General features: G+C 38.4%; 1 protein-coding gene across 1 annotated transcript in view; it reads right to left on the bottom strand.

Moving 5' to 3' along the window:
* Window positions 1-27277, bottom strand: part of Adgre3 (adhesion G protein-coupled receptor E3) — a 42015-nt gene that overhangs the window by 11667 nt on the left and 3071 nt on the right. Inside the window, exons 2-12 of the mRNA XM_052747349.1 lie at window positions 26858-26908; window positions 25999-26121; window positions 20545-20697; window positions 18406-18570; window positions 17289-17329; window positions 16655-16790; window positions 15627-15728; window positions 10920-11104; window positions 6939-7106; window positions 4595-4798; window positions 1582-1817 (exon numbers count right to left, since the gene is read on the bottom strand). Coding sequence (XP_052603309.1) covers window positions 1582-1817; window positions 4595-4798; window positions 6939-7106; window positions 10920-11104; window positions 15627-15728; window positions 16655-16790; window positions 17289-17329; window positions 18406-18570; window positions 20545-20697; window positions 25999-26121; window positions 26858-26908 — 1564 coding nt within the window. The remainder of the gene's footprint in view (window positions 1-1581; window positions 1818-4594; window positions 4799-6938; window positions 7107-10919; window positions 11105-15626; window positions 15729-16654; window positions 16791-17288; window positions 17330-18405; window positions 18571-20544; window positions 20698-25998; window positions 26122-26857; window positions 26909-27277) is intronic.

Here is a 27277-nt window from a genome sequence, read left to right as displayed (position 1 = left end):
AAGTATCTCATCTGCAAGCTGTAATTAAGGCTAAGTGGGATGAAACATGTAAATTTGGGGGCAAAAGTCAGGACTCCTTGGATGTAGCTGTTATAATGACACTGGTAGAGATAATAAGACCGTCAAACCAATAGTTAACTCTAGGCTAACTCAACCAGCCAAAATTAAACATATTTCATGTACAAAATACTCTATTTATTGAAGACTGTCACATTTTGTCATGGAAAATGTCAATAAATCTAGTGGAACTTTTTTTCTAAATTGGGTCCTGGCATAGAACTATGAATCTGATAACTATAATGTGCCATGGTCAATATTTACCATACAGTAAACATCCGCTCTTAAGCTATCTTCTTGCATTAAAAACTACAACCATGTAGCAAATGCAGTCATCAACTACTTAGATTTTGTATGTAGAATTTTACTGGGACTCAGTTGCACTCCTTTCTTTGTATAAAAGCATCAGTGGCTGCTTTTACCATAGAAATGTAATATAAAGTTATTGCTACAGAGACTAGTTGGTCTATAAACCTAAGATATTTAGTGTTTGGCCCTTTATTGAAACAATGTGCCTGCTCCCAGTCTTGTCTACCATTCAGTCTCCAAGATCATTCTGATGAGTGGTGGGGTTTAAGATTCCTCATAATGAGAAAAGGGTGGGGTTCAAGCTGAACATCAGGCATATCTCTCAGTTGAAAAGAATTAATGTGGCATTTTGTCACAGGTTTATCAACGAAATAAAGAACTTCCATCATCATGGAGTTATATTGACAGACACACAAGCAGCAAACCAGTCTTTGGTACTTGGTATTTTTCTTCTCATTGTGTACTGTCATTCAGGGAATTGGTCTTAATATCTACCTACTGTTTGTGGTTCCTAGAAAACATAGTCAATGGGGATTTAGTGGGATTGTTTTAACCATTTCTTAATTTCATGAAGTTGGGTTCATTTTTTTATGTCTGTGGACTTGTTTGTGAATGGATTTCTCATTTTACAAAAATTCTCAATGTGATCAAACGCCAAATCTGCTGAGGATTTCCATTAGACTATGGGTTTAAGAATTAGAAAATCTGAGACAAAGGATATGGACCAGTTGTGAGACTTCTCACCTTGCATGCACAAATACCTGGGTTCTACCCTCACCATTGTACAAACTGGATGTGGGGATGAAGGCCTGTCATTTAATCACCTAGGAGGTGGAGCCAAGAGGATGGGGAGCTCAAGGACATCCTAGACTACACAGTGAGTTTCAGGCCAATCTGGGATGCATGAGACCATGTCTCAAACAAACCAAAATTCAGTAAATAAAACAGGATCTATTTGTCCAACAAATATATACATAATTATGGGCAACAAATGGTATATATGAATGGACAACTTTTCATGTCATAGCTAGAATAAATGTTAACCAACAATAGCAAAACAAGACACTGAGAACCAACACTATTGGGATTTGTAAGACAGTAATATGCGGACAGGGTGGTTTGAAGAACAATATAAAAAATAGGTTAGTTGTCCAATGAGAAGTTTGGTGTTGAAGTTACATTTATACATTTCTAGCTTGCACACTTTATGCTTACTGGGTGTGTGTTCCATAATTTTCATGGCCAGCTATCGCAGACACAGTGACAATAAAGGCAGGGATTCCATAGCCTACAGGGTACATGAACCTCTTCTTGAATCTTCCTGAGCTGCTGTAGTTGGCCACTTTAAGATTCCTCACAGTGAGAAAAAGGTGTAGCCCTTCAAGAAACATCCACATGAATGAAGCCAAGTAGAGGTAGTGCAACATTCCTGCAATGAGGGAGCACAGCACCTAGGAGAGAGAAAAGAGAGTGTGGGGCAGATGCAGGCTGTACTTGTTCAATTCCCAGTATCTTTTTTTTCACTGTGTATTGGCCTGGGATCTCAACAGGATTCTCTAGCCCTTTTCCTGGAGACAATGCACATTGAGGGAGCCCCTTTTGCTCATTGAAATTTACTTTCCACATGAATCAATAATTAGGTCAGAAAATGCCAAGATATTGTCAGAGCATGCCTCAGATTGGTAATTCACAAGGGTTTGTAGACCCATACTCCATAGACCTGGAACTTTAAACAGAACTCTATATCATTACTCTAGACTGCCTCCTGGAGGTCTTCAGTGGAATCTACCTGCAATTGTTTATGCTGGGTACTTTCTTGAAAGCAACCATTCATTGACACTCTTTCCATATTGGTTTTATTTTCCTTCCTAGCTGAATGTGTCTTAGATAAAAAGCAAAAAAAAAAAAAAAAGTTCATCATCAACTCTTAGTTGCAAGATCTGTGTTTAAAGAAAATGATAATGAGCCCTCTGAGAACAACATTTACTGTTTATTAGTGCTGCATGATACAATAAATGTTCTCTCAGGATGAGATTTCATCACTTTCAGTAGATGGACACCCAAGTTTACACATCATAAATAAGATGATAATAGAAATAAATATTAGGAAATTGAGCTATAAAATACATGCCCGCTTGTGATCTGTAGCAGGAATCTTAGAAGGTCTTATTAATAAAAACAAATCTGAAGCCAGGTATTGGAGTGAATGCTGGAAGATCAGAGAGACAGAACAAGTCACAGCCACCTCACCTTGTCAGTTTTTCAGCTGATCCTGTTTCCTCAGGCTGGAAGCCTCTGTGTCCTCATCCCAGTGGATCTCAGCTGAACTGCTACTCAAAGTCTAAAAGCTTAACCAGTCAAATGCTGCTAGTTTCTGGTCCTCACGCCTTTATACCTTTCTGCTTTCTACCATCACTCCCTGGGATTAAAGGCTTGCTTTCTGGGATTAAAGGCGTGAGTCACCATGCTTGGCTGTATCCTTGAACACATGGATTTCTGCCTCTGGAATGCTAGGATTAAAGGCATTAGTGCCACCATTTTCTAGCCTTTGTATCTAGTGGCTGTTCTGTCTTTGACCCCAGATAAGTTTATTAGGGTGCACAATATTTTGGGGAACACAATACCACCACAGTGATCCATAAGTATCACAAATACTTTGCAGCTTGTACTGTAAAATTACTTCCCTGATCACTCTATGAAGTCAGATTCTAATATCAAAAACTCTTTATGGGAAAATATTAACAAAATATATAAGGGTAATAAATAAAAAATAAATAACATGTAAGAAACAAAACACTTCTTTAACAAGGAGATTTTATCATTACCATGTAAGTGGAGACAGATAAAGCATGTGTTTTATCTCGTATTTCACTTTCTGGGTTTTTTTATTGTTTATGTATTTACTTTGGGGTTTGGTTGTTTTTGCAGAGTCTTTAACATGTGAGGTAACTTCTCTATCAGTTTGCATCATACCCAGTATTCAGAAACTGCCAAGGGTAGATTTCAAGTATTCTCACCACACAAGATGATAATCTTTAGAGAGAATGCATATGCTAATTAGCTTGATCTGGCCTCTGTTCATTCAGTGATGCAAAGCACCTTACTGAAGACCATAGATTTCCTAATAGACAGATGTTCCTAGCTTCCTCTAGCAACTAGGAATTCAAAGCTCAAAGGGCCACTTCTGGGAATACTTCCTTTTATACATCAGCCTGTGACAGAGGAGCAGAGGCAGTGAGAAGGAAACCCTTGTCCTTCTTTACAGAAACCACTAACAATATCAACAATGAACTATTGATGAGTGGTGAGCCCAGTGTAGCAATCTCTTCTTAATGAGCCCACCAATTTTCTGTGTTTTTATTTATTTATTTTGAGCTAGAGTCTTACCACATTGCCAGGGCTGACCTCTGACTCACAATCCTCCTGTAGCTTCCCAAGTAGCTGACTACAGAAACAAGACCATGCATTATTATTTTAATGGATGCCTATTAATTTAACATGGTCCTGTGGTATGTTATAGCATTTCAACATGTGTACACAGCATGGGATGATCAAGTCAGGGTGACTTTGAAGCTGTGTATAGATGATAACAGAGGTGTCTTTACCATGCAGGTGAAGAATTGGCATACTTCAAATGTATTTGTTTACTTCTATTGACAAATGTTATGAAGCTTAGCTATGGCTTGGGGGATGACTCAGTGAGTAAAAGCACTTGCTTTGCAAACATGTGAACATGAGTTCAAATCCCCAACAACCACATAAAAGTTTTGCATGGCTGTAGGTGCCTACAACTCCAACACTATGGGGTCGGGGAGGTATATACATCCCAAAAGCTCTCTGGTCAGCCACCCTAGCCAAAATAGCAAGCTCCTGATTCAGTGAGAAACTGTGTCTCAAGGCAATAAAGAGGACACAATAGAGATAGATACCTGACACCCTGCTCTGGCAGCTACATTCATACACATACCTGCTCATACCTGTACATGCATGTCCGTGCACTACACACAGACATACAGATACCACATACACCAAGAACATTGTCAGGTAACACTGCTGTTAGGAATGCTTTCAGTTTTAAAATGATCAAATATACAAATTTCTTCAATTCTACACATAAAGAGAGCTGACATTTTCATCCTGTGTTTCCTCCAGACATCTCTACTGATGAATCCCTCTCTTCATGCTTGCTCCAGACAAGATGACTTATTAGGACAATGAAGTAACTAACCTTAGGCTCAGTTCTGTTGATGCCTGTGAGGAAGAGGAGATCAGCCAGGAAGAGGCAGATGGAGAGCTGTAGGTGGAGTGTAGTGCTTGTATTCTGTATGGGCTGGCACAGGAGAAAGGTGACAGCCGCCAGGAATAGGCACAATAGAGAAAGACTCAGTCCCACGTAGGTGATCACTGACAGTGCAGAAAGCACAGAGTCCTCCTACAAGCCACAGAAGAATACGTCAGAGTCTCCACGTATACACTACAGCCATCATGAACACCAGCATTAGGAAGTCTGGGGCCTTGTCATGTCACATTATTTGTTGTACCATTACAGTTGAGATTAGTGCTTAGCACACATTATTCACTTAATAAATATTAACTAAATGAAACACGAATGTGGAAGTACACAGCGTGATGGACATTGAATAGTAAAATAGTTAATAAACAGGGGCTGAAGTGAAACAGAGGAGTGCAAATTTAAATTAGATACTAACAGTCACAAGTGTTAAACATTCTACAAGGCTGACTTACTGACTGAAACCTGTGACTGTGGAAAACTGAAACATTGCAGAATAGCAGTAATAATATGATGGTTGTTTTTAGCCTTGTGATAGCATCTATTACCACCAGTGTGCCACCTAGCATCCTTATGTATATTCTGTAAATCCTTTTGAAACACACAAGCAAACCCCTAACCTTTACTAACCGAAAGGCTCAAAATGTCTTCAGCCTCTGAGGCTGTACCAGATTTCCAAGCTCACTGAGACCCACCTATCTGATGTTCCACAATTGTGTTCGAATTGACTTCATCCACTATTTTCTTTGTTCTCTTACTATAAAAACCTGGTATTTAGAGTAATCTGAATTTGTTGTTCTGGATCATTGTCACTGATATTTGGCCCTAGAATAAGTATTTTTATTTTCTATGAAGTAGGAGCTTTGATAATTTTGTTATTTCATGTTAATAGGAAGCCATTAGGTGACTTTCCTTCAACTTAAGTTATCTCAGACTCATTTGACATCTAAAAATTCTAGGGGGCCATGCTGAGTCTTTGATGATAGCTAGTTACCTTAGTTTGGTTCAGCCGGGAAAGTTTGGATGTAACTGTCTTGCACGTGAAGTAATGCCTTCCATTCCAGATCCCCTTGGAACCTACTACTTTGGGGTCTGCTGACCTTACTTCCCAACACATGAGGGTTTTCCTTGCTGGGTTGTGCTTACTCCAGACACACTTATGGAAGAGTCAGAATTTCCCCAGCTTTGCTTAACCCACCCACCTGATGTTTCCACAACTGTATTTCTTAAAATGACTTGAGTCATGATTTTATTTTTTAGTTACTATGAAATTTTCATGAAATGCTACCACTGGACACAGCTGAAATAAAATTACTGAAGAAAGGTCATGTGTCATACCCAAGATCCACCATCCTTCAGTTATGATAACTCTGAACTGAATGTTCTACACTGATTCCAAGCATTTTCCAAGGGTACTATAAGACACATATACCCAAAGTAGCAATTAACTTGTAAATACTGTATGCATTGGCACGCATACTGTTCCCATTTTATCTCCACAATCCACTACTGGTATTTTTTGGGCATTTGTTTGGAAATTCTATCAGGGAAGAGAAGCTACTCATGTAACTTTGTAGGGGTTCAGAAGTGAAATGTCCCCATCAGCTTGTGTACTTCAAAATTGATTCCCCAGTTGGTGGTGTACATTGGAGAAGTTACAGAGCCTTTAAGAGATACTCTCTTTTCAAAGGGTATATGCCACTCTGGGGAGGTGTTGAAGGTTTATAACTGTGCACCATTTCCCCTTCTCTTTTGCTTTCTCTGCTTCCTATCTGTGGACAAAATGTGACCTCTCTGCTTCCTGCTTCTGATGTGATGCCACACTTTCAGTGCCATGATGCACAACATCCCTTTGGAACCAGATGGCCAAATGAACCCTCTTTAGATTGCTTTCAGTCACAAAATTTTATCACAGTAACAGCAAAGTAACTAACAAAACATTTGACAAAAGCATGGCCCTCCTCTTTCTTGGATGGTCAGCATCTTTGACCAAGCATGTATCTTCAGGGGGGATGTAAATGGAAGAGTCAGTGAGGAAGAGGGAAGAGTACACATTCCTAGTCAGTCAGTTCAGTTGATTAAACCTTGGCAATCAATCTTTCAATGCAGCTTCAGTGAGACAACAGAGGTGGCAACAAGTTCACACTCAACTGTTATTAAGGGTGTTTCTTGGAATCATCTCTCATTAAACCTACAATTAACTTATTCTTTCTGGATATCTTTTATAGACATATATTAAAGTAATATGACTTTTATTGCTGAGACCTGTGAGATTTGATACCTCGAGGGATAGAGCCATGAGCACAGCAAAGCTGGACAGGTGGAAACACTTGCAAATGGTGTAGGAGTCATTGGTGTACATGTGAGAACAGCCCTTAGTGGACCAACTGCCTCCTTCCTCTGATCCTTCCCAATGGACACAGAGATGTTCTGCTCTTGGGTCAATGGGCTGCAAAGAAAACAGTATGAAGGAACATGATTTTTGTTTCATAATTCCAACTTTTCTTTATCTTTAATTAGGATATGTGACATTGGGTTGCATATGTGATTTAATGATTTCCCTTCTAATCTTTCTCTCTAATCTTTCTCATCTCTCACCTTTCCTGATCCTTCTATCTTTGCTGCACCTCTATGTTTTAACTTCTCCACTTAAGATTAATCTGACACACACTGGATTGAGAAAACATAGGTGGGAACATTTCACATCCTCTCATCTCACATAGATTTTTGTTTCATCATTTATTCTCTGTCTTTATGCATATCTCAGTGCCCTGTGCATTGACTTAGAATGGACTTACCAGTTTCTTGTCACTGACAAAACAAATGAGGGGCTGTAGTGAGAGATCACTACTTGAAGAGAGATGTCAAGTGCCTTTTTTGAGTCCCCCTTTCTGCTCCAGGCTCCCCCTGGAAAAGGATAGTCCCTCTTTCCTACCTCTGACTCTCAGCATGCTCAACAATTCCCATGGCCCCATTGCCTACATAGGTTTCAGCATGATAATAGTTTCCATTTATGGAAGTACATATGTGACTTAGCACTTCATTCTCCGCTTTTTTGAGGTGCCAAATAATTCACAAATTAAAATGTATATATTTAAAGTACAGGGTGTATTCACAGATTTATGAATGGAATACTAGAGCTGTACTGGCTGGTTTTGTGTGTTAACTTGACACAGCTAGTCATCAGAGAGGAAGAAGCTTCAGTTGAGGAAATGCCTCCATGAGATTGAGCTGTAATGCATTTTCTCAATTAGTCATCAATGGGAGAGAGCCCAGTTCATCGTGGGTAGTGCTATCCCTGGACTGGTAGTCCTGGGTTCTATAAGAATACAGGCTGACCAAGCCATATGGAAGCAAGCCAGTAAGCAACACTCATCCGTAGCCTGTGCATCAGCTCCTGCCTCCAGGATCCTGTCCTGTTTGAGTTCCTGTCCTGATTTCCTTCAGTGATGAACAGTGCTATGAAAGTATCCAATAATCGAAACCCTAACTAAGATAAGAACTAAGCTAATAAGCATATAATTTTAGTGATTATCTTGGAAAAATACACTATTTTAAATATATGTATGCAATAGTAACAATTAAAAAAAAGAGACCAGGAATATGAGAAAGAGCAAAGGTGGGGTGTGTGAGAGTGTGTTGAAGGAAGGAAAGAGAAGGGAAATGAGGCAACTGTGTTTTAATTGAAAAAATGATATACAGTGAGTATGTGTTATACTAATTTCTTCTGAGCTGAAGCATTCCATCCTTGAGATTCAAGAAGTGGATATCTCAGAAGTCTCAGGAAATTCCTGATTCACAAGGCCCCATCCTTCCTTAAGGTTATAAAAACTTTGAGGATTGCTGAGGAAAGAAGACTTTTTGAGCTTTAAAGCTGCCTACAAGACATGTAGAGATATCAGGGCTTCCAGGTTTCATGAAAAGGACCTCACCCACCCTTGGTCCTTTTGTGAAGAACCTGTCTTCTAGACATCTGTGCTCTGATGAGTAGCCACTCACTTTTACCCTAACAATTTCATTTCTTCACTAAATTTGAATTTTTTGGTATGGTTTCTTTGCTGTCTTGAGGGTTCCATATCTGGAGTAAATAGACATTTATGCTCATTTCTTTAGGAAATGTGTCGCACAACAGAAGGACCAAAATACATTAACATGAAGGGAAGAATGTAATTTTAATACATTATATAAATGTATGAAATGTCATTATTTATCCAAAATCATTTATATTTAATTTCTATTAATAAAAGTATTTAATCATCTCAAGATTCACTCCTATTAATGCTAAGTCACATTAAGTCTCCAAAATGCTATAACTTAAAGTTTGATTTTACAGCCCATGTTTCCTGATTTTCCACAAAAATCTATCCCCTAGTAGGCTCTATTATACAGAAACTATGAATTCTACTGTTTAGCTTTTCAATTTGAGTGAGATCATAAAAGGTTTATCGGACTTGACCTGCAGTTGAGACACTGAAAGGCAATGTTTTTTTTTTTTGTTTTTATTACTAGCTTTGTTTTTGGAATTATAATTACATCGTTTTCCCTGTGTTGACTACAACCTGTATTTGACTAAAACCCAAGTATTTGGGCATATATATCAGGGGTTTTTCTTCATTGTATTATTTAAGGTCTGAGGATCCACCCTAAATCTAGTTCATTTGAGGTCAGAAGACACCCTCCTAAATCTCATCTACTCTTTCTTGCTGCAACCCACATAAAAGGACATGGAAGAAAGAGGTACTGATTTTTTTGCCTGTTTACCCTCACTCTCTCTGGCAAGTTCATCTATCCTGATGCTGAAGCATTCTTTCACTGGTGTTAGAATATTACTTCTTCAGGATTCCAAAGTAGACTGAAGACCAGCAGCTCTCTAGGACATTGCTGGGACTCAATCACCAAACTGGGAATGCTGAGACATCTGGTCTCATGGACTGAACAATGAATGGAACAACTAATGGATCCTTAGCCTTTCTGTCATTCTATTATTTAAGTTCTTTTAAAGAACTCTGACTAGTATGTCTCCTTTGTCTTTCCTCCCTCCAAATACTCCCACTTACCCTTCCTTGCTCTCTTTCAAATTCTTGACATCTTTTTTCCATTAATCGATGTTATGTCACATGTATATGTATATATATTTTCCTAAACACAACCTGCTCAGTCTATATAATGTCACTACTCCTATGATTATTTTCAGATCTGACCATTTGAAATTATATAACCCAAAGCAACATCATATTTTATAATATTTATTATATGTTATTTACATATCCTGCCCTGGATGGATTAAGTATTTTCCCTCCAAGTCTTGGTTACTGTGACTAATGTTACTGGAATTATGAAAGTACAGTCTCTTTCAAAAACCTTGGTTTCTATCCTTTGGATGTATGCAACAGGGGGATTGATGGATTCCATTGTAGTTTCCTCTCTCATTTTTTGATAGGTTCCATATTGTTTTCCTTACTGGCTATATATTCCCAACTACGTTTTGCAATGACTCTCTATTTTCTACATTCCCATCAATACACACACTTGAAATTTTAAAAATTGTGTAACATATTGAATGTCCTCTTCACAATTCCATATGTATGTAAAGTGTACTCTTATTAGTGTGTCCTCTCACACTCTTTAATCTCACTCACAGCCCTGGTGACCCTAGCTATCCATAATTCCTTTTTCAACATTAATGTCTCTTGTTTTGTTTCAACTGTCAATGAATTTAAATAGGACTATCTGTGTGACCAAAGGCTTTGAAGTACCCATTTGAATCTAGAGGCATGTGAAAACATCTTCTTTGATCGAATACTTCCACAGTGGAAGACTAGGGCCTGTGGACTCCTTTATTAACCATGGTTGATTGACTGTTGATATGAAAATACAAATAATAACAGCAATGAAGTTACATAGGATTGAAGTTTCTCAACGTTTTATAATTTCTCTTATTTTACAATGATCACAGTTAGGTCTTGTCTCTTTTTAGAAATTTGATTAGACCACCTGACACTTTAAACACTTCACAAAAGGGGCATTATCTCAGTACTTAGGAGAATTAACTGCTCTTACAGAGGACCCAATTTCTATACCCAGCATCCACATTGTGTCCCATCACTGTCAGGAAGTCTAGTTGTAGGAGATCTTACACTCTGTCTTCTGTGAGCACTATATGCTCTTGTGCACAGATGTCCGTGAGGGCAAAACACTCACGCACATGAAATAAAAATAAACTTTAAAGTTGTTTTTAAAGGACTTTTGAGAGTAAGCTCACCTGAGTGTTTTGTAAAGTCAGGAGTACAGGTTCAGACAGGACAGGTTTGACTTCTGAACGAATGGCACCACTCACAATAAGAGAGCTCAATTTTACTTTCTGCATTCCTTCACTGTTACTAAAAAAGGATCCGTTTAGAAACTTCCCAAGGGACTGATATGCAATAAGAGCAACTGCAGTCTCATCTGAGGAAAAGAAGATATAATACAAAAGATTGATACACAAATGTCTTACATGTGGACCGTGAAGTAAGCATAATGTGTTTAGTACAATTACTAATGGGTATCCCTTAAATTGCATGTATAACATACTATAAGTACTGTTAGGCATGGAATTTTACACACAGATACACACAAATGTATACACAGAGAGAGAGAGAGAGAGAGAGAGAGAGAGAGAGAGAGAGAGAGAGAGAGAGAAAGGGATAGAGAGGGAGGAAGGGAGAGGACACTATGTGTTAGCTAGTATTATGTCAACTTGACACAAGCTACAATTGAAAAGGAGGGATCCTCAAATGAGAAAATGCCTCCATAAGACAGATTGCAAACAAGCCTGTAGGGCATTTTCTTAATTAATGATTGATGTGGGAGGTCCCAGCTAATGATGGATGGTGGCATCCTTGGGCTGATAGCTCTAGGTGCTATAAGAAAGCAGGTTGAGCAGGCTGTAGGGAGGAAGCCAGTAAGCAGCACCCTCCTTAAACTCTGCATCAGCTCCTGCCTCCATGTTCCTTCCCTGTTTGAGTTCCTGCTTTGACTTCTCTTGATGATGAGCTGTTACTTGAAATGTAAGTGAAATAAATCCTTTTTTTTTCCTCAAGTTGCTTTTGGTCATGGTGGTTCATCATGGCATTAGAGACCTAACTAAGACAATATACGTGTATATAAAATCACTGTGTGTGTGTGTGTATATATATATATATATATATATATATATATATATATATGCACATATAAGTGTGTGTGTGTGTGTGTGTGTGTGTGTGTGTGTGTGTGTGTGTGTGTGCGCGTATGTGTGTGTATGTGTAAAGCATGGTTAGCAATTACCTGGGATCCAAAGGACAATCAGACTAAGGAAAAATGCATTACCACTTATACTTCAAGTTCCCTCAAAGTTATCTAATTATTCATCCTCATTCACTCTCTACTCTATCTATATATACCTTTGTAGCCAGAGTTTTCCTGCCTGGCCCACAGTCAGGACAAATCTCTCTCACCTGCCAGTCCCACAGCCCCTCAGACCCGACCAAGTAAACACAGAGACTTATATTGGTTACAAACGTATGGCTGTGGCAGGCTTCTTGCTAACTGTTCCTACAGCTCAAATTAATCCATCTCCATTAATCTATACCTTGCCACGTGGCTTGTGGCTTACCGGCATCTTCACATGCTGTTTCTCATCGTGGCAGCTGGTAGTGTCTCTCTGACTCAGCCTTCCACTTCCCAGCTTTATTCTCCTCCTTGTCCCGCCTACACTTCCTGCCTAGCCAATGGCCAATCAGTGTTTTATTTATTGACTAATCAGCAACACATTTGCCATACAGTACATCCCACAGCACTTCGCCCCCCCCTTTTTTTTTTCAAAAAGGAAGGTTTTAACCTTAACAAAGTAAAATTACATATAATTTGGGAATTTGGGCGTATCTTCTCTTACTACTTCCTGCTGGAGGGGGGCGCTGTATCTTATGGGGACACAAAGAAAATTTTAGGATTATGGAATAGTCCATGAGGCTGTATTGTCTGAGCCAGATGCCTTCAAACCATTCTGGATGTTGAATCATCTGGGCCATGGTGTCATCGGAGGCCTTTCAGGGGGTCTTGGCTGGTCAAACCTGATGTGTCTTAATCTGGAACAAATCCATAGCCTTTGCCTTTCTGTGGGAAGAAAAGCAGAGTCTCCTTTCCAAAGCAACATATCCTTATATCCAAATTTTGAAGTCATGGTATCTTTAAAATATACATATTGGTTTAACTCAATATCTTTTATGATCAAATGTTTTTCTGCAGTTAAAAATTCCAAAGACAACACAATCCAGATTCTCTGTGTAATATTCATCTTTACGTGGCTTATTTTTTATACTAATTTACTGTCTCTTTAAAGACTTTATTTTTTAAAACTATGTATTTGTTTCTATAACTCTATATATCATCTTTTTTGTCTCTTTCAAGCCTACATATCTTTTACACACATTGTAAACTATTACATCTGAATCTGTCTTATTGTGAATCTGTTGCTTTAAACTGCAGCAGCTGTGGCTGCTGGCTCCTCCCACCTCAGCTTCCCAACATGACGGTGGTTTACCGCCAGCTCTGGGAGCTATCATGGGTCTATGCTTTTATCCAAGCAGCGTGTAGCCCAGAAACCTCTTTTTTTTTTTAATTTTGTACTAGCAAAGTCTAAATCCACCATGCAACTTAATGTGCCACTTTCAGAGGCCTCATTCCCACCATACTGCAGGTCCAGCACGCACGCTAGGAACCCACAAGTAGCTCAAACCGGCAGCTGCCGCTCATTTGAGAGAGACAATTAGGAAGCTGTTTTTAGCTCCATTTTAGAATCTTTTTTTCTCAGTTTTTAGGTGGAAACTCTTGCCACCACGTTGGACGCCATTTGTAGCTAGAGTTTTCCTGCCTGGTCCACAGTCAGGACAAATCTCTCTCACCTGCCAGTCCCACAGCCCCTCAGACCCGACCAAGTAAACACAGAGACTTATATTGCTTACAAACTGTATGACCATGGCAGGCTTCTTGCTAACTGTTCTTACAGCTTAAATTAATCCATCTCCATTAATCTATACCTTGCCACGTGGCTCGTGGCTTACTGGCATCTTCACATGCTGTTTCTCATCATGGCAACTGGCAGTGTCTCTCTGACTCAGCCTTCCACTTCCCAGCTTTATTCTCCTCCTTGTCCCGCCTACACTTCCTGCCTAGCCAATGGCCAATCAGTGTTTTACTTATTGACTAATCAGCAACACATTTGCCATACAGAACATCCCACAGCATACCTTCCTTTCCTCTTTATACCTTCCTCCTTCCCTCATCTTTTTTCTTTCTCTTTTATCCCTTTATTCTTATCCCTCCTATTTTCATGGAATTAGGAGTTAATTTCTATGTTACATACATAAACTCGAATTATCCATGTGTTCTTGTTATTTTACAGGGTGTAGATTTTACTATATTATAGAAATCTTGCTTTTTGATTCCATGTAAAATTAAAGAAAGTTGTACGGGTTTATAGTAAAGACATTCTAGATAGTGAACTGCTTTATTACCCCCAGAATAAAACTAACACTGTAAATATTAAACTAGTTTCTATTGATACTCACCTGATTATGACAAAAAATATGCTGAAAACCATTTGTCTAGTCAAATACTAACTCCTATAGTGGTGTTAGAGCTTCCAGTAGAAAATTAAAGATGGGTCTATCTATTGAATGTTGAGAGGTTCGACTCAGAACAGCATTCCATCACTGAAATAGATGAGCCTACATTTGATGCACCCCTTTTAGGATGTGAATCATTGTACAGGGAAATTAGAATTGTTGGTGAATTTTTTCTAAATATAAAAATCAAAGCAGTAGGTCCTCATCCCAATCATGTCAAAGCAGAGATCAATGCTCTTTGGGCAGCCTCAGACACACCTCCTGTTTTAGACTAAAATCAATCACCACCTCTGTTATTATTTACTACACTTTTAAAAATCAACTCATTGGGGGCTGGAGAGATGGCTCAGAGGTTAAGTGCACTGACTGCTCTTCCATAGGTCCTGAGTTCAATTTCTAGCAACCACATGGTGGCTCACAACCATCTATAATGGTATCAGATGCCCTCTTATGGCATGTAGGCATACATGCAGACAGAGCACTCATATCTAAAAAAAATACATAAATAAATAAAATTAATAAAAAGAATTTAAAAATCAACTCATTGTTATAACTTTATCTTCCTTGGATTTACAGATTTCAATTAGTAGTGATGATGCAGGAGTATTAGAAATTTGTGGAGTAAATACAGCAGAAGTGCCATCTCTTGCAAGATTACCAAATCTTTCTATTTGAAATTCTTTATATGCATTTTCCATCTTTTCTTTCTTCATTCTCCACCCCATCCCTCCCTTCTTTATTCAGACATTTATTGAGGGTGATGTCAAACCCAGTCTGCTCTCTGTCTTTGCATGGGAAGTTTGACTGATGCAGACATGGTCCTTTATCAGCACATCATCTATGCCTGCATTTACAAAAAAAAAACTCAGAAAAGTTCAATAGTTATGACAAAGAGCCCCAATCCTACAATATTTGCCATATTGTCTTTTAAAAGAATGAGTTTGCCAAGATAGAGGGCAACTGAGTAACTGCTTTAATAAAAATAAAGTGTTTATAAAGCAAATCTCAAAAGCAATAGTGGGCAAGGCAATGATTTCCTGGCACTGTTGAATTTTAAGATGATAGACTATCATACTGAAATTTGACAAGCCTGTAATTTGTCAGGAAAGACAGCAGTACAATTCTGCTCTTACTTCAGTGTATGCTGCAAAATATGCTGCCCTTATAAGAGCCCCTCAACTTTGGCTCTGGGTATGCCTAATGAGTAGTCAAGGAAGATCTTTTCTACCTGCTGTTAGAATTCCTCTCCCTGAGAAATTGTGAGTGAATGGCCCTCAGCCCAGTCACTAAGAAGGAGAATATGCTCATCTTAAACACATTACCTCTACTCTTGTTTTCTTTGAGAGCACTAGTGCAGTCAATCTTCATCGTGTTATTTCCAGCTTCCAGAAGAATCATACTATTGCACCTCTTCATTTCATACACTGAATATAATGAGAAATTGAGTTCTTCCACAATTATAACAATAACAACAACAATAATAATAGTAAATACTATTACTAGTTGTTAATCATTTGATTGTGAAATGTCTCCTGATAAGGCCCACATGCTGAAGGCTTTGTCCTCAGTTGGTGGCTATTGACAGGTGATTGATTGGATCTTGAGAGTTAAGTTAATCGGTTGTTTCATGTGACAGAAGAATATGGGCTAGAGAGAGCTACATCAATATTATCATATGTAAGAAGCCAGATTGCAAAGAGGATTGGACACCCTTCCCCTTCTGGGCATTTTCCAAAAAAAGCATGCACTATACACACTTGGGACAAGTAAGAATTGTGTAAATATCCTACAATATGTTTTGGGCCTCATTACCCACGTCTTTGGGGATTCTATTTAAGGCCTCTAACATCATCAGTTTATTTATTTATAACTGGATTCACAGATTAATGGTATTTTTGTAAGATACTAGAAACTAGTGGGTAAGTTGGAGGAGATAAGCCACTGTGGGTTTGCTTTTGAAAAGTACATCTTGGCCCTTGTTTGTTCTTTCTGCCTTCTGCCCAGCATTTGGTAGAACCATGATATTCTGTCTCGCTGCGCATGGACCCACATCATGTTGGCTTTCTCAAAAGAGCCAAATGAAAAGCTGTGACCCAACCATGCTCACCCACTGTCAGGTAAACCTTCCATGCTTGAGGTGGATTTACTCAGATATTCTGTCATAGTGATGAAATGTGACTAACTCATCCTTAACTCTTCCATGTGTGGGGAGAGTGCTACTCATGTGGTTGTTTCATATATCAAGTCTTCAGTTCTGGGAAATAACAAATTCTATTCCTCATAGGCCATGAGTATACCAGGACCCAATCATTTTTATGATGCTATAATAAATCAGCTTGATATTTCTTACCTATACCCAGTGTAGAATTTTCACCCTTCGTTGGTACACCTGAGTATTCATTCAATATGTGGCGTCCCACTTGGTGAAGTACTGTGGTAGCTCTTTTTGCAAAGTTCTTTTTGGATTCATGTTGACTCCACACTCCCTTTCCAAAAATATAGCCAATTATATAGATTCTTATCAAAACTTAAAGAACAAGGAATGTGACTAAGTTTTGCTGCCTGGTGCCAGAAGCTAACAACATTAGCCATTGTGCTATGGGATGAGTGAAACATTATTGACATTTTACGCAAGTCTTTGACTGAAAGATGAAATACTATAAATCCACCCCAAAGTTTCTCAATTTCCATGGACATCTTATTGTAGTTAATTCTCAGTGGTAGAAGGTTGTCTTGGACATGTTAGAAGGGTGAGAATGTCACAGTCACAGATATTTTATGAGTTAGTTGTAGGTATAACACCTCCCCAGATCATGACAACAAAAATTACTATGCATATATTTCCAGGTTTACCTGGGGCAGAGGACAAAATAGACTGTGAATGAGAAGTACTCTATAATAAGAATGAGTTTAGTGCTTATGCAAGAGAATTACACAGCAAGACAAACTAGATGATTTACAAACCAAGATATTGTTCCACTCACCCAAATATCTGCTTGTGTTCCTATTTTCTTCCCATTGTTCACTGAAAAAAAATCACACTTAAATCAGATATGGAAAACATCACATCTTCACAATTATTTTCCAATTACCCTCATGCTGGATATTTTCCTGGTTGCTCTGCAGCCCATCCATGTTCTTATTGTTTTTGTTGCTGTTTATTTAGTTGGCTTTGGCATTTTTTTAAGAGAGAAAGAACATATAGTTGCATGTATAATGAGAGGAAAGGATCAAAGAGAAGTTGTAGGAGGGGGAAAAACATGATAAAAATGTATTCTCAAGATAAGTCTTAAAAATGTATTTTCAAAATAAATTCTCAAAAATAAACAAAAACATTAAAAAAGTTGAAAATGTACCCTACAGCTGAATTTTAAGTTATTTCTTCTATCATAATATATATGTAAATGGTCTTTGTTCATATACCATGCTGTTTTCCTTTTGTATCATTTCCTACCTCTCACCAAATCCTTTATCATTCCCAAGCCCTTGCTACTATTGTGATGTATTTTTACATTGGATCTTAGACATGCTTTTACTATGTGAGGATTTTAGAAGGGAAATAGTATCTTTGCTGTGTAGCTATGTCCTCTGAATTGAAACCTGCTCTTCTGGATAAGACCCATTAAAACTCAGTAAGTAAACAAAATTCAGAAGCCTCAAAGAAGTTTATGAAACTTAGAATATTCTCAAGCCCCTCTTCCCTTGGTTATATAAGCAGTAGCAATTGCTGAGGAGAGAAGATTCTCTAGTTAGATCAGATGAATTGCCTTAAAAAAATGCTTTCAGGGAGCTCCATATCTGTGGAGAGTTGTAATCCCTGCTGTGTGGGCTTTCTGAAATAGCTCCTATTAGTAACCACTCAATGACACTCTTGTAAGTAACTCTAGTAAACTCACTGGCTCAGTAATTAGATGTGGGTAGAATCATTGGTGAATAGATAACTTATTCGTATCATCCATGAAAAGTCATATGGCATCAGCAAAACCAGAGATGATTTTGAAAGCAACAGCAGTGTGGTCCCTGTGTTGGATTGTAGGACATGTAACAGTGTCTGGTGTTTGTGATGATGGATGTCTGCAGAAGCAATCCCAATATGGCTACCTTTCCTGTGATGGAAGGTAGGATATGCGACTGAGGGTAAGCTGCCTGAGAGTGGGGTGTCCGTGGAAGGAATCACAGAGTGGCCATCTTCTACTTGGTATGTAGTGGCAGGCATCATTGATGATTGGAGTCCATCAAGCCATTGTAGGAATGCCCACCAATCTGCTGATGGAGTAGAAAACATATTACAATCCTTGAAATTAGCATATGTGGGAGGAGGTCATAAGCAATCTGTGGCATCCATTGCTTGACCTTTGTTGTGTGCATAAAGACATGCAACTAAGTTCAGGTTTCTTCCCAGAAAGAGCTTGGCAGATAAGAGAGGAATCACACTGAGAGGGAGTATTGCATTAGTCTCTTGATTTGGCAGGGAAAGCAGAAAAGTGGGAATATAAGATGCAGGTATTGGCTATTCCCTAGACCTGGCTGGATTAAAAATAAGAGACTATAAATTAAATCTGTGGTAAAGAACCCTACCTGGGATCCAAAACTTTGGACTCATAGAAAAAATAAAGTAATAAGTGGAAGATAGCAAGAAAAAATTAGAGGAGATAGTACCAGGTTTGACTTGAAATAGAAAGGAAGAGAAATACACAATTTACAGTTAGACAACACTTGTATTAATAGCTGAGAATGAAAAACAATGATAATTACAGTCAGACAATATTTTTATTAATAACTGAGAATAAAAAATAATGCTAATCATCTGACATGGATTAGGGAAGTCTTTTAAATAAACAAATAAAATACAAAAGATATTTTATAACCTTGCTAATGAGGCTATAGAAGAGACTGGTGGATATGATCAGTCTGAGTGCCATGAAAGCTAAAAATTTATTATTATTATTATTATTATTATTATTATTATTATTATTATTATTATTACTATTATTATTATTATTTCATATCTATCCATGAGACAAAGAATGCATAATCTGAAAGTCAAAAAAACTGTTTAATGGGATGTCATAGAGAAGCTGTTGGTGACATCTGTTCATCAGCAGGTAAGGCCTCATTAACAATATTGATTGAAACACACTAGAAGAAGGGCAGTCATTGCTGAGGAAAATAGGCATTAAAGAGGTGTCATTTGTTTCTTTGACTGATGAATCTATTTCTTTTACCAATAGCTGAGGAGCCCCCAACAGGTTCAGGCCCTCTGGATAAGTGAGACAGTTGATTAGCTTGATCTGTTTGGGAGGCATCCAGGCAGTGGGACCGAGACCTGTCCTCAGTGTGTGAGCTGGCTGTTCGGGAACCTGGGGCTTATCCAGGGACACTTGGCTCAGCCTGGGAGGAGGGGACTGGACCTGCCTGGACTGAATCTACCAGGTTGATCTCAATCCTCAGGGGAGTCTTTGCCTTCAAAGATATGTAAAATTAAATTAAATTATAAAATTAAAAAAAATAAATTAAAAAAAAGAATTCCCCCCCCCAAAAAAAAGAGGCGTCATTTGATGTGCAGCTAATTGGCTCTTATAGGACGGTGTTCACAGATTTCACAAAGATGTTGATCTATCAGGTGACTTGGACCTGACATGGACCTAAGAGGAATTTGAGAAGGGGAAACATCAAAAGTTATTGCATGAAAAAAACTTGATATAATTTTTTAAATTGTTCACTAAAATCAATTTGTAAATGAAAGCACTACCTCTTCATGCAGCATTATTTAAAGCATGATATTCTATGTGACCTGAGCAGTAAAATATATTGTGAATCTTGAGAAGCTGATTTGTCATTGCTGTAGAAAGAAGTTGTACACAAAGAAAGGCTTGGGAGTATTAGTATGAACTCAAGGGGTTTACTGTGAATACAGATTGACATGTGAACTGAATTTGTTATTATTTCAAGATAAAGAAGCTGTGAAGTTGTGAAGAAAATCAGAGCTGTCCATTTGTAGAACAAGGGAAGATACCTGTATTGGAGACAAACTTGGAAGGTTTTTATTTGGAAATGTTTATTTGATCCCATGGATTAGTTGGCATTGCATTGTAAAATATCAAATACAGCACAGCAAAGGGATGAGGAATGAAGATATAAAAATAACTCTAATATTCCAGCCAATGGTGGCATAGCTGTCATAAGCTCTATCCACCCACCTCCCTTTGCATAATGGAAAAAATGTATGTATAGACTTACCGTAACAATCAGGATTATCAATATCAATAATGCCAGCTACCCAGTTGAAGATAGGGTATTTTATTATACAGCTGCATGTGTAAGTTCCAATTTTATTTTTACAATATGACACATCCTTGCACACCAGCACCGCCAATAGACACTCATCAATATCTGCAAATGAAGAAAAATCACTTGCTTTCTCTTGCTTGTAGAGTTTCTACTGCTATATTTCAATTTGTAAATTTACCAAACAATAACCTTTGTTCTTTGTTAGGATAAATCAATATGATAAAGATGACAGTTGTCCTTGAATTAATTTATAAATGTAATGCAATCCTCCTTCAGAAACTGTTTTTATTATGTCTCCAAACACATACCAAAAGCAATTTAAGGAAGTAATGGTTTATTTTGACTTGTGATGTAAGTGTGGGAAACAGTCATTGATAAAAGGAAGACATAGCTACAGATATAGTTGGTCACATTGCATAAGCAACCAGGCTTCAGAGAGAGATGAATACTGGTACTAAGCTGTTTTTTCTCTTTGTTGCCTTTTCATTTAGTCTGGAATTCAAGTCTAAGGAGTCCTGTCATTCACATTCAGGGTAATCATCTTTCCTCATTGAAGACTCACTGGAAAAATCCTTACAGATATGACCACAGGTGTTATTCCAAATACAGTCAAGTTGACAGTGAAGATTAATTATCACAAATGTCAATAAAAAACACACATGTGCTTTGTAGAGTAACACGCACAAGCAATAATTCCCAGAGAACTATGAGGTGGGCAACAGCAACCTTCCAGACGTTGAAGTATCCTATATAATACTAAGAATAGTGATGAGGTACTAGTAAATGAATGAAAAAAATGAATAGTGGAATAGATTAAAAGCTGAGAAATGGATTTTGGGGCAAGGTGATGGTGGCAGTAATTTCTCCAATACTGTGTCACATCTCCAAAGTAAGGATTGGGTAGCTTCTTTAATGCTGATTCATGTAGTTTGTCAAATTGACTCAAAGCATATACCCAGCAACAAGGGAATGGTAGTGGTTTAAGTAATAAATATTCCCTACAGGCTCAAATATTTGAATAATTACTCTCTGTTGGTAGCACTGTTTAAGAAGGCTATTGGAGTAAGAATATCACTGAGGTCAGTCTTTAAGTATTTATGGTGTTGCCCCACTTTCTCCTGGATCCTTCTGATTCCTGTGTGTATTTGAGATGTGATATATCATCTCTGACTGCTTCATGCTATGGCTTTCCCTGGACTTTGGGACATTATGGACTTTGTCCCTGGAACCATAAGCCAAAACAAACATTTTATTCCATGCATTGATTTTGGTTATGTCATTTATAACAGCAACAAAAGTATAACTAACACAGAAGTTGAGGGGCTGAAGAGATAGATCAGTGTTTAAGAGCACTGGCTACTCTTTAAGAGGACCCAAGTACAATTCCCAGAATCCAAATGGCAACTTTTAACCATCTGTAACTTCAGTTCCAGTGGAGTGGACCTGTTACCTCCTTCCAGCCTCCATGGGCACCACATGAATATGGCACACAGACATGCATGCAGATAAACACCCATATACATAATATAAAACACAAAATGAAGTTGATACTATGAAGTGGAGTTATTGCTGTGATTGACTTGACCATGCTGTCCTTTTGAGGAAAGTGGAAGACTTTGGAAGTCTGGACTAGAAACCTGGTTGACTCTATAAGCAGAGCTTTATTAGCTGTTATTGAAGGATCTCAAAACACAATAGTGCAAGGAGTAGTGAGGACATTAGAGGTCTGAGGCAGAGGAGATCTCAGAAAGAAATAAGTTCTCTGTTAGTCCCTGGATTAGAGGCTACTTGTGTTATACTTCAGTAAAGAATCTAGATGTTTTCTGCCCTTTTTCTGATAATTGGTACACATCTAAACTTAAAAATAACTGACTAATTTACTCATCAGAGGACAGTTCAAGGCAGCACAGTTCTGAGTCTGTGCCTGGTTATTACTGATTATCTCACTCACTTCTATAAGGAAAATCAGAAAGGGCAGAAAGAAACTTAAAGTGTGCACTGTAGAGAGAAAAGAGCCCTAGAAAGTTTATCAGTGCCCCCAAAGAGGCTGTGATTGTTGGAGGTTAGAATCTCAAGGTTAGACCTCTTGCTCTGCACTGGAACAATGAAAAGGAGCCCTGAGGACAAGACTACAATCAGCTACTGAAATGAGAAAAAAAGAAGGCCTAAGGAGCTTTTGTTGCGAGAATGCACAGCAACTATGTTGCAAATCTGATCCAAGGAGGCAAGGACCCATCCTGAATGGCAGTAGAACTTGGCACTTTTGTCACCAAGTTATCAGCTTTGGAGGCATGAATAGTGCAAGAATGAGGGTGTTTTGGACTCTTTCTGTGGTTTCAGGGACCTCCTGGGGGAAGGCAAAGTGGGCCAGGGCATGCATTCATGAGAGAAGGCCATGAGAGTCTACTGTGTGGATTTGTAAAAGTGAAACCTGTATTGCAGTGGAGATCTTAAGTATTGGAATTGCCAGAGCTATGAGATACCTGCCAAGAAGAGCTTAAGACAAGGAGCAGAACCAGCTTAAGAGAAACAGGGAACTATGTTGAGGCAGCAAGCTCAGAGGAGCAGAGCCATCTAAGTCCTTACTAGTTAATGACCCAGATACCAGACATGGAGCTTCAGCATTTGAGGTTTACCCTGTTGTGTTTCATTTGCTTTGGTGTGATCTTTCCTCACTATGTCCCCATTACACCCCTTTGGAAAGGTAATGTATGTTCTGTGCCATCGCATGTATCAAGCATACAATTTGTGTTTTGGTTTTACAATGGTCACAGTTAAGAGACCATTGAGTCTCAGAATAGAATTTTAACTTTGGACTTTTGAACATTGTATAGACTATGAGAGACTAAGGGAATATTTAAAGTTGGTCTAAATGCATTTTGTCACATGAGATGCCCATGAACCTATGGCAGCCAAGGTATCAAATATAACAGTTTAAATAAAAGGGACATATGGCTGGCTACTTGTAGTACCTATTACCATATCAAAACTCATGCTGTCCTCTAGGTCCCCTCAGTATCACAAATACTTGTTACACATGTCAAAGTTCATGTTAGCTTCCTAGCCCTTCTCACCTCCTCCCCTATTCTAATCTCCCTCCAGCTCATTGGATATCCCCCAGCTACTCATTCTCCTTACAACCCTGCCCTCCTCTCTCTCTGTTTTGCTCCTCTCACTGTGTTTTCTCTACTCTCCATCCTCTGCTAATCTCCCCTCTCCTGCAGATAGCCATGTCCATCTCCAGTCTTCTGGCCATGTTAGATTTTCTTTCTCTCTCCACTTTGGACCCTTCCAGATGTCTCTGGCTATTCTCTATCTCATATATCTCCAAAAAAAAAACTTCCCCTATAACCATATCATGAAGCATTCATGTTATCTGTTTATACAAATACCTGATGCCATGCTTATCCTCATCATTGTAGACTCCTTTCCTGGAACCATAAACCAAACCAAACTGTTTCTTCTATATGTTACTTTTGGTCATGGTGTTTATCACATTAACAAAATTTACCTAATAGAAGAATAAAGTTAGGATAAAGGAGCTCACTATTAGAAATGGATAAGGGTAAGGTTGAAAGAGAATACCACTCAAAGCTTTTCTGACGCAATGCTCATACTGTCTCAAGAGACAGGTGGAAAGAGAGAGAGGTATCAACACTTCTATATAAAGGAATAGATTTGGCTTAAAGACTGCAATTCTCTTTTTACCAGGGATACATTTAATAAAATAGGGTGAGGGCCAAGAAAAGCTTAAGAAATTCTCAGAGAAAGTAGATGTGATGTAAATGATCTACAAAGGACCAGAACTGATGTTGACAAAAAAAAAAAGTGTGAACTTCTGTCTTTTCTAAGGTTACCAATCTACTTCTACCTTTAGGAGTATTACTGATTTTTTTCTTTATAAATAACTCTCTTGTTCCCACTGCATATATGTCCCTGGTCCAATTCGAGGTTCTAGGACATAAGAACTTAGAAATCTCAGCAGGTTCTCCCAGAATTCTGATTTCTTCCCATAATAACATGACCAGTCTTTGTGAACACCCATTTTTACTTCTGGCAGACCAGAGTTGAAGTTTAAGAGAGGGGACTGTTTAATGATTAGTTTTAGTTGTCAAATTGATGCAATTTAGGACTAGAGCTGTGATTATTAGTTTTAATTGTCAGCATGACAGAAGGTAGAATGGTCTGGGAAGGGAGTCTCAATGAGGAATATTGTGGATTCTGTTAGCTTGTGGGCATGCCTGTGAGGGATTCATTTTATTGAGTTAATTGCTGTGGGATGACCTTCCACCCTGAATGTGAACAGAACCATTTCTTGAGCTGGGCCCAAGACTGAGTGAAAAAGGAGATAGCTGCCTCATATCTGGCTTTAAATCATTCATTCTGCCTCTGTTCATGATTGTGGCTGTGAATAGCTGTTTAACGTTCCCTCCACCTTGATTTTCCTATAGTGATGGACTATAATCTGGTATATTGAGCTAAGACAAACTATTACTTCTCAAAGTTGCTTATTTCAGGGTATTTTGTCACAAGGGAAATGAAACAAAGAGGGCTAGAGATCAAAGATTTCTTGATCCAAAGAGTCACATGGTCCCTGTCTGTCCAAAGAGTATAACACAAGCATACTTGGTTAATACCTTTACATTGTCAATGATTCTTCTAAAGATCTCTGAAATCTGCATGACCTATCAATGTTTGATCAAGGGTCATAAGAATTTTCAATAACAATTAAACTAAAACTTTATGCTCTTTGTTTTTTGTTGTTTTTTGTTTTTGTTTTTGTTTTTTGTCAACATGGCACAATGAAGGCTCTTTTTGAAAAAGGGACCTCAGTTGAAAAAAATGCTTTCATAGATTGTTGTATTTTTGTGAAGAGACATTATGACAAAGGCAACTTATGAAAGAAAGCATTTGATGGGGGCTTATCATGACATGAAGCATGGCAGTTGACAAGCACACATGGTGCTAAAGCAGTAATTGGGAGATTACATCTCAGTTGATCCATAGGCAGGAGGCAAAGAGAGAGCTAACTGAGAGGGTCATGAGCTTTAAAACGTCAAAGCTCCCCCGCAGTGCCACACCTTCTTCAACAAGCCCACACCTCCTAATCTTTCCCAAATAGTTCCACCAACTGGGAACAAAGCAGTTAAATGTATGAGCCTATGGAGAACATTCTCATTCAAATCGCTATATTAAGTAAGCCTCTAAGAGCAATCAAGTAAGCAGCACACCTCCATGGTTTCTGTTTCAGTTTCTATATCCAGTTTCCTGCCTTGAGTTCCTGGCTTCTGTCTGTAATAGAGTGTTACCTCGAAGTGTAGGATGAAAGAAACCCTTTCCTTCCCAGGTTGCCTACAGTGTTAATCACAACAATGAGAAGCAAACAAAGACAGACTCCTTTACCTTCACATTTCACATGGGGCTCAATAATTATTCTGTTATCAGGTCCTGTCCAGAATCCATCATTACAAATACAATGAGTGCTGTTGTAGCAGGAGGCATTTTCATTGCATTGAGGGCAGGATGCTGCAGAGAACACACAGTACATTTATGCATTGTCTCATGTCCTTTGAGGGATTTCTTTGTATCCATCCCACTGTTTGATATAAATGCTCACAATGACTTCCCATAGCCATATTCTTATATAAATATCTATTTTCCAAACTGTAAAATTTCAATTAGGAGGCCTTACTTTTCCTTCCCTAGGAACTTTCTTTAGCCATCAAGTCTTCATTCATCACCAGAGGACAAGTTAGTAATGCCTTCCCATCAGGAGTGGCTCCTTATATCAATGACTGACAGGAATGGGTCTACAGAAGACTCAGCTTCAAGAGCTGTGGAGATGCCTCAGTTGCCTATTTAAATATGCTCTGAAGTAATATTGATCTATAAGTATGATGACCTGAGTTCAAAACACGTATCACAATGCCAGCAATGACACAAGTTTAGGGCAAGAGCAGAGGCTAGCATCTTTCAGTTCTCTTCTGGGGAATCAATTATCATGTGTGGATTTTGTCTTCTTCATAATTATGGTATCTTATCATAGTGATATCATGAGCATCAAATGCAATCTTATATGTTGTTTTTCAGATAAGTGATGTAAACAATGATGGTGACAATGAAGATGTTAGAGATAGGGCAATGGTACTTAATATAAAGATCATAAAAAATTCAACACTTAACAGTGATCATTTCACTTCCAGGGTAGAAAATTCCATACCTAACTATCTTTTCCCCCAGTTTAATCCATGAATAGACTCACCTGAAGTATTCTTCAGTTGTAATATTGACCAGACAAGCAGGACACCAAGAGCTAAAAAAGAAATATGAGGAAATATTCTAATTGGGTTCCTTTGGGGCTCTAGCTCTGCTTGCAGGTGTTATAGTCTTTGTCTGCCTCATAGAGAAGACTCTTAAACTCATCCACATTAGTTCACTACAGTGGTCATGGTAAATTGTGATGAGTATTGCATTACTGAAAAAGAGAAAATACATCTTATTGTAACTGTGAACCCACCAGTGAACCAATGTGTACCTCCAAGGCTGGTACATAGATTCCACACCCACAAGCTCTGTTCTATATTTATGACTCCCTTTTATCAGTGCAGGCTTCTAAGCCCACATTGTGTATGAACTAAATCTAATCACCATATGAAGAAAATCACAATGCAAAAAGAATGCA

This window comes from Peromyscus californicus, unplaced genomic scaffold (assembly GCF_007827085.1).
Source record: "Peromyscus californicus insignis strain IS unplaced genomic scaffold, ASM782708v3 Scaffold_1__1_contigs__length_55948999, whole genome shotgun sequence".
Classification (NCBI taxonomy): Eukaryota; Metazoa; Chordata; class Mammalia; order Rodentia; family Cricetidae; genus Peromyscus; species Peromyscus californicus.
This window is presented reverse-complemented; position numbering and strand designations above follow the sequence as displayed.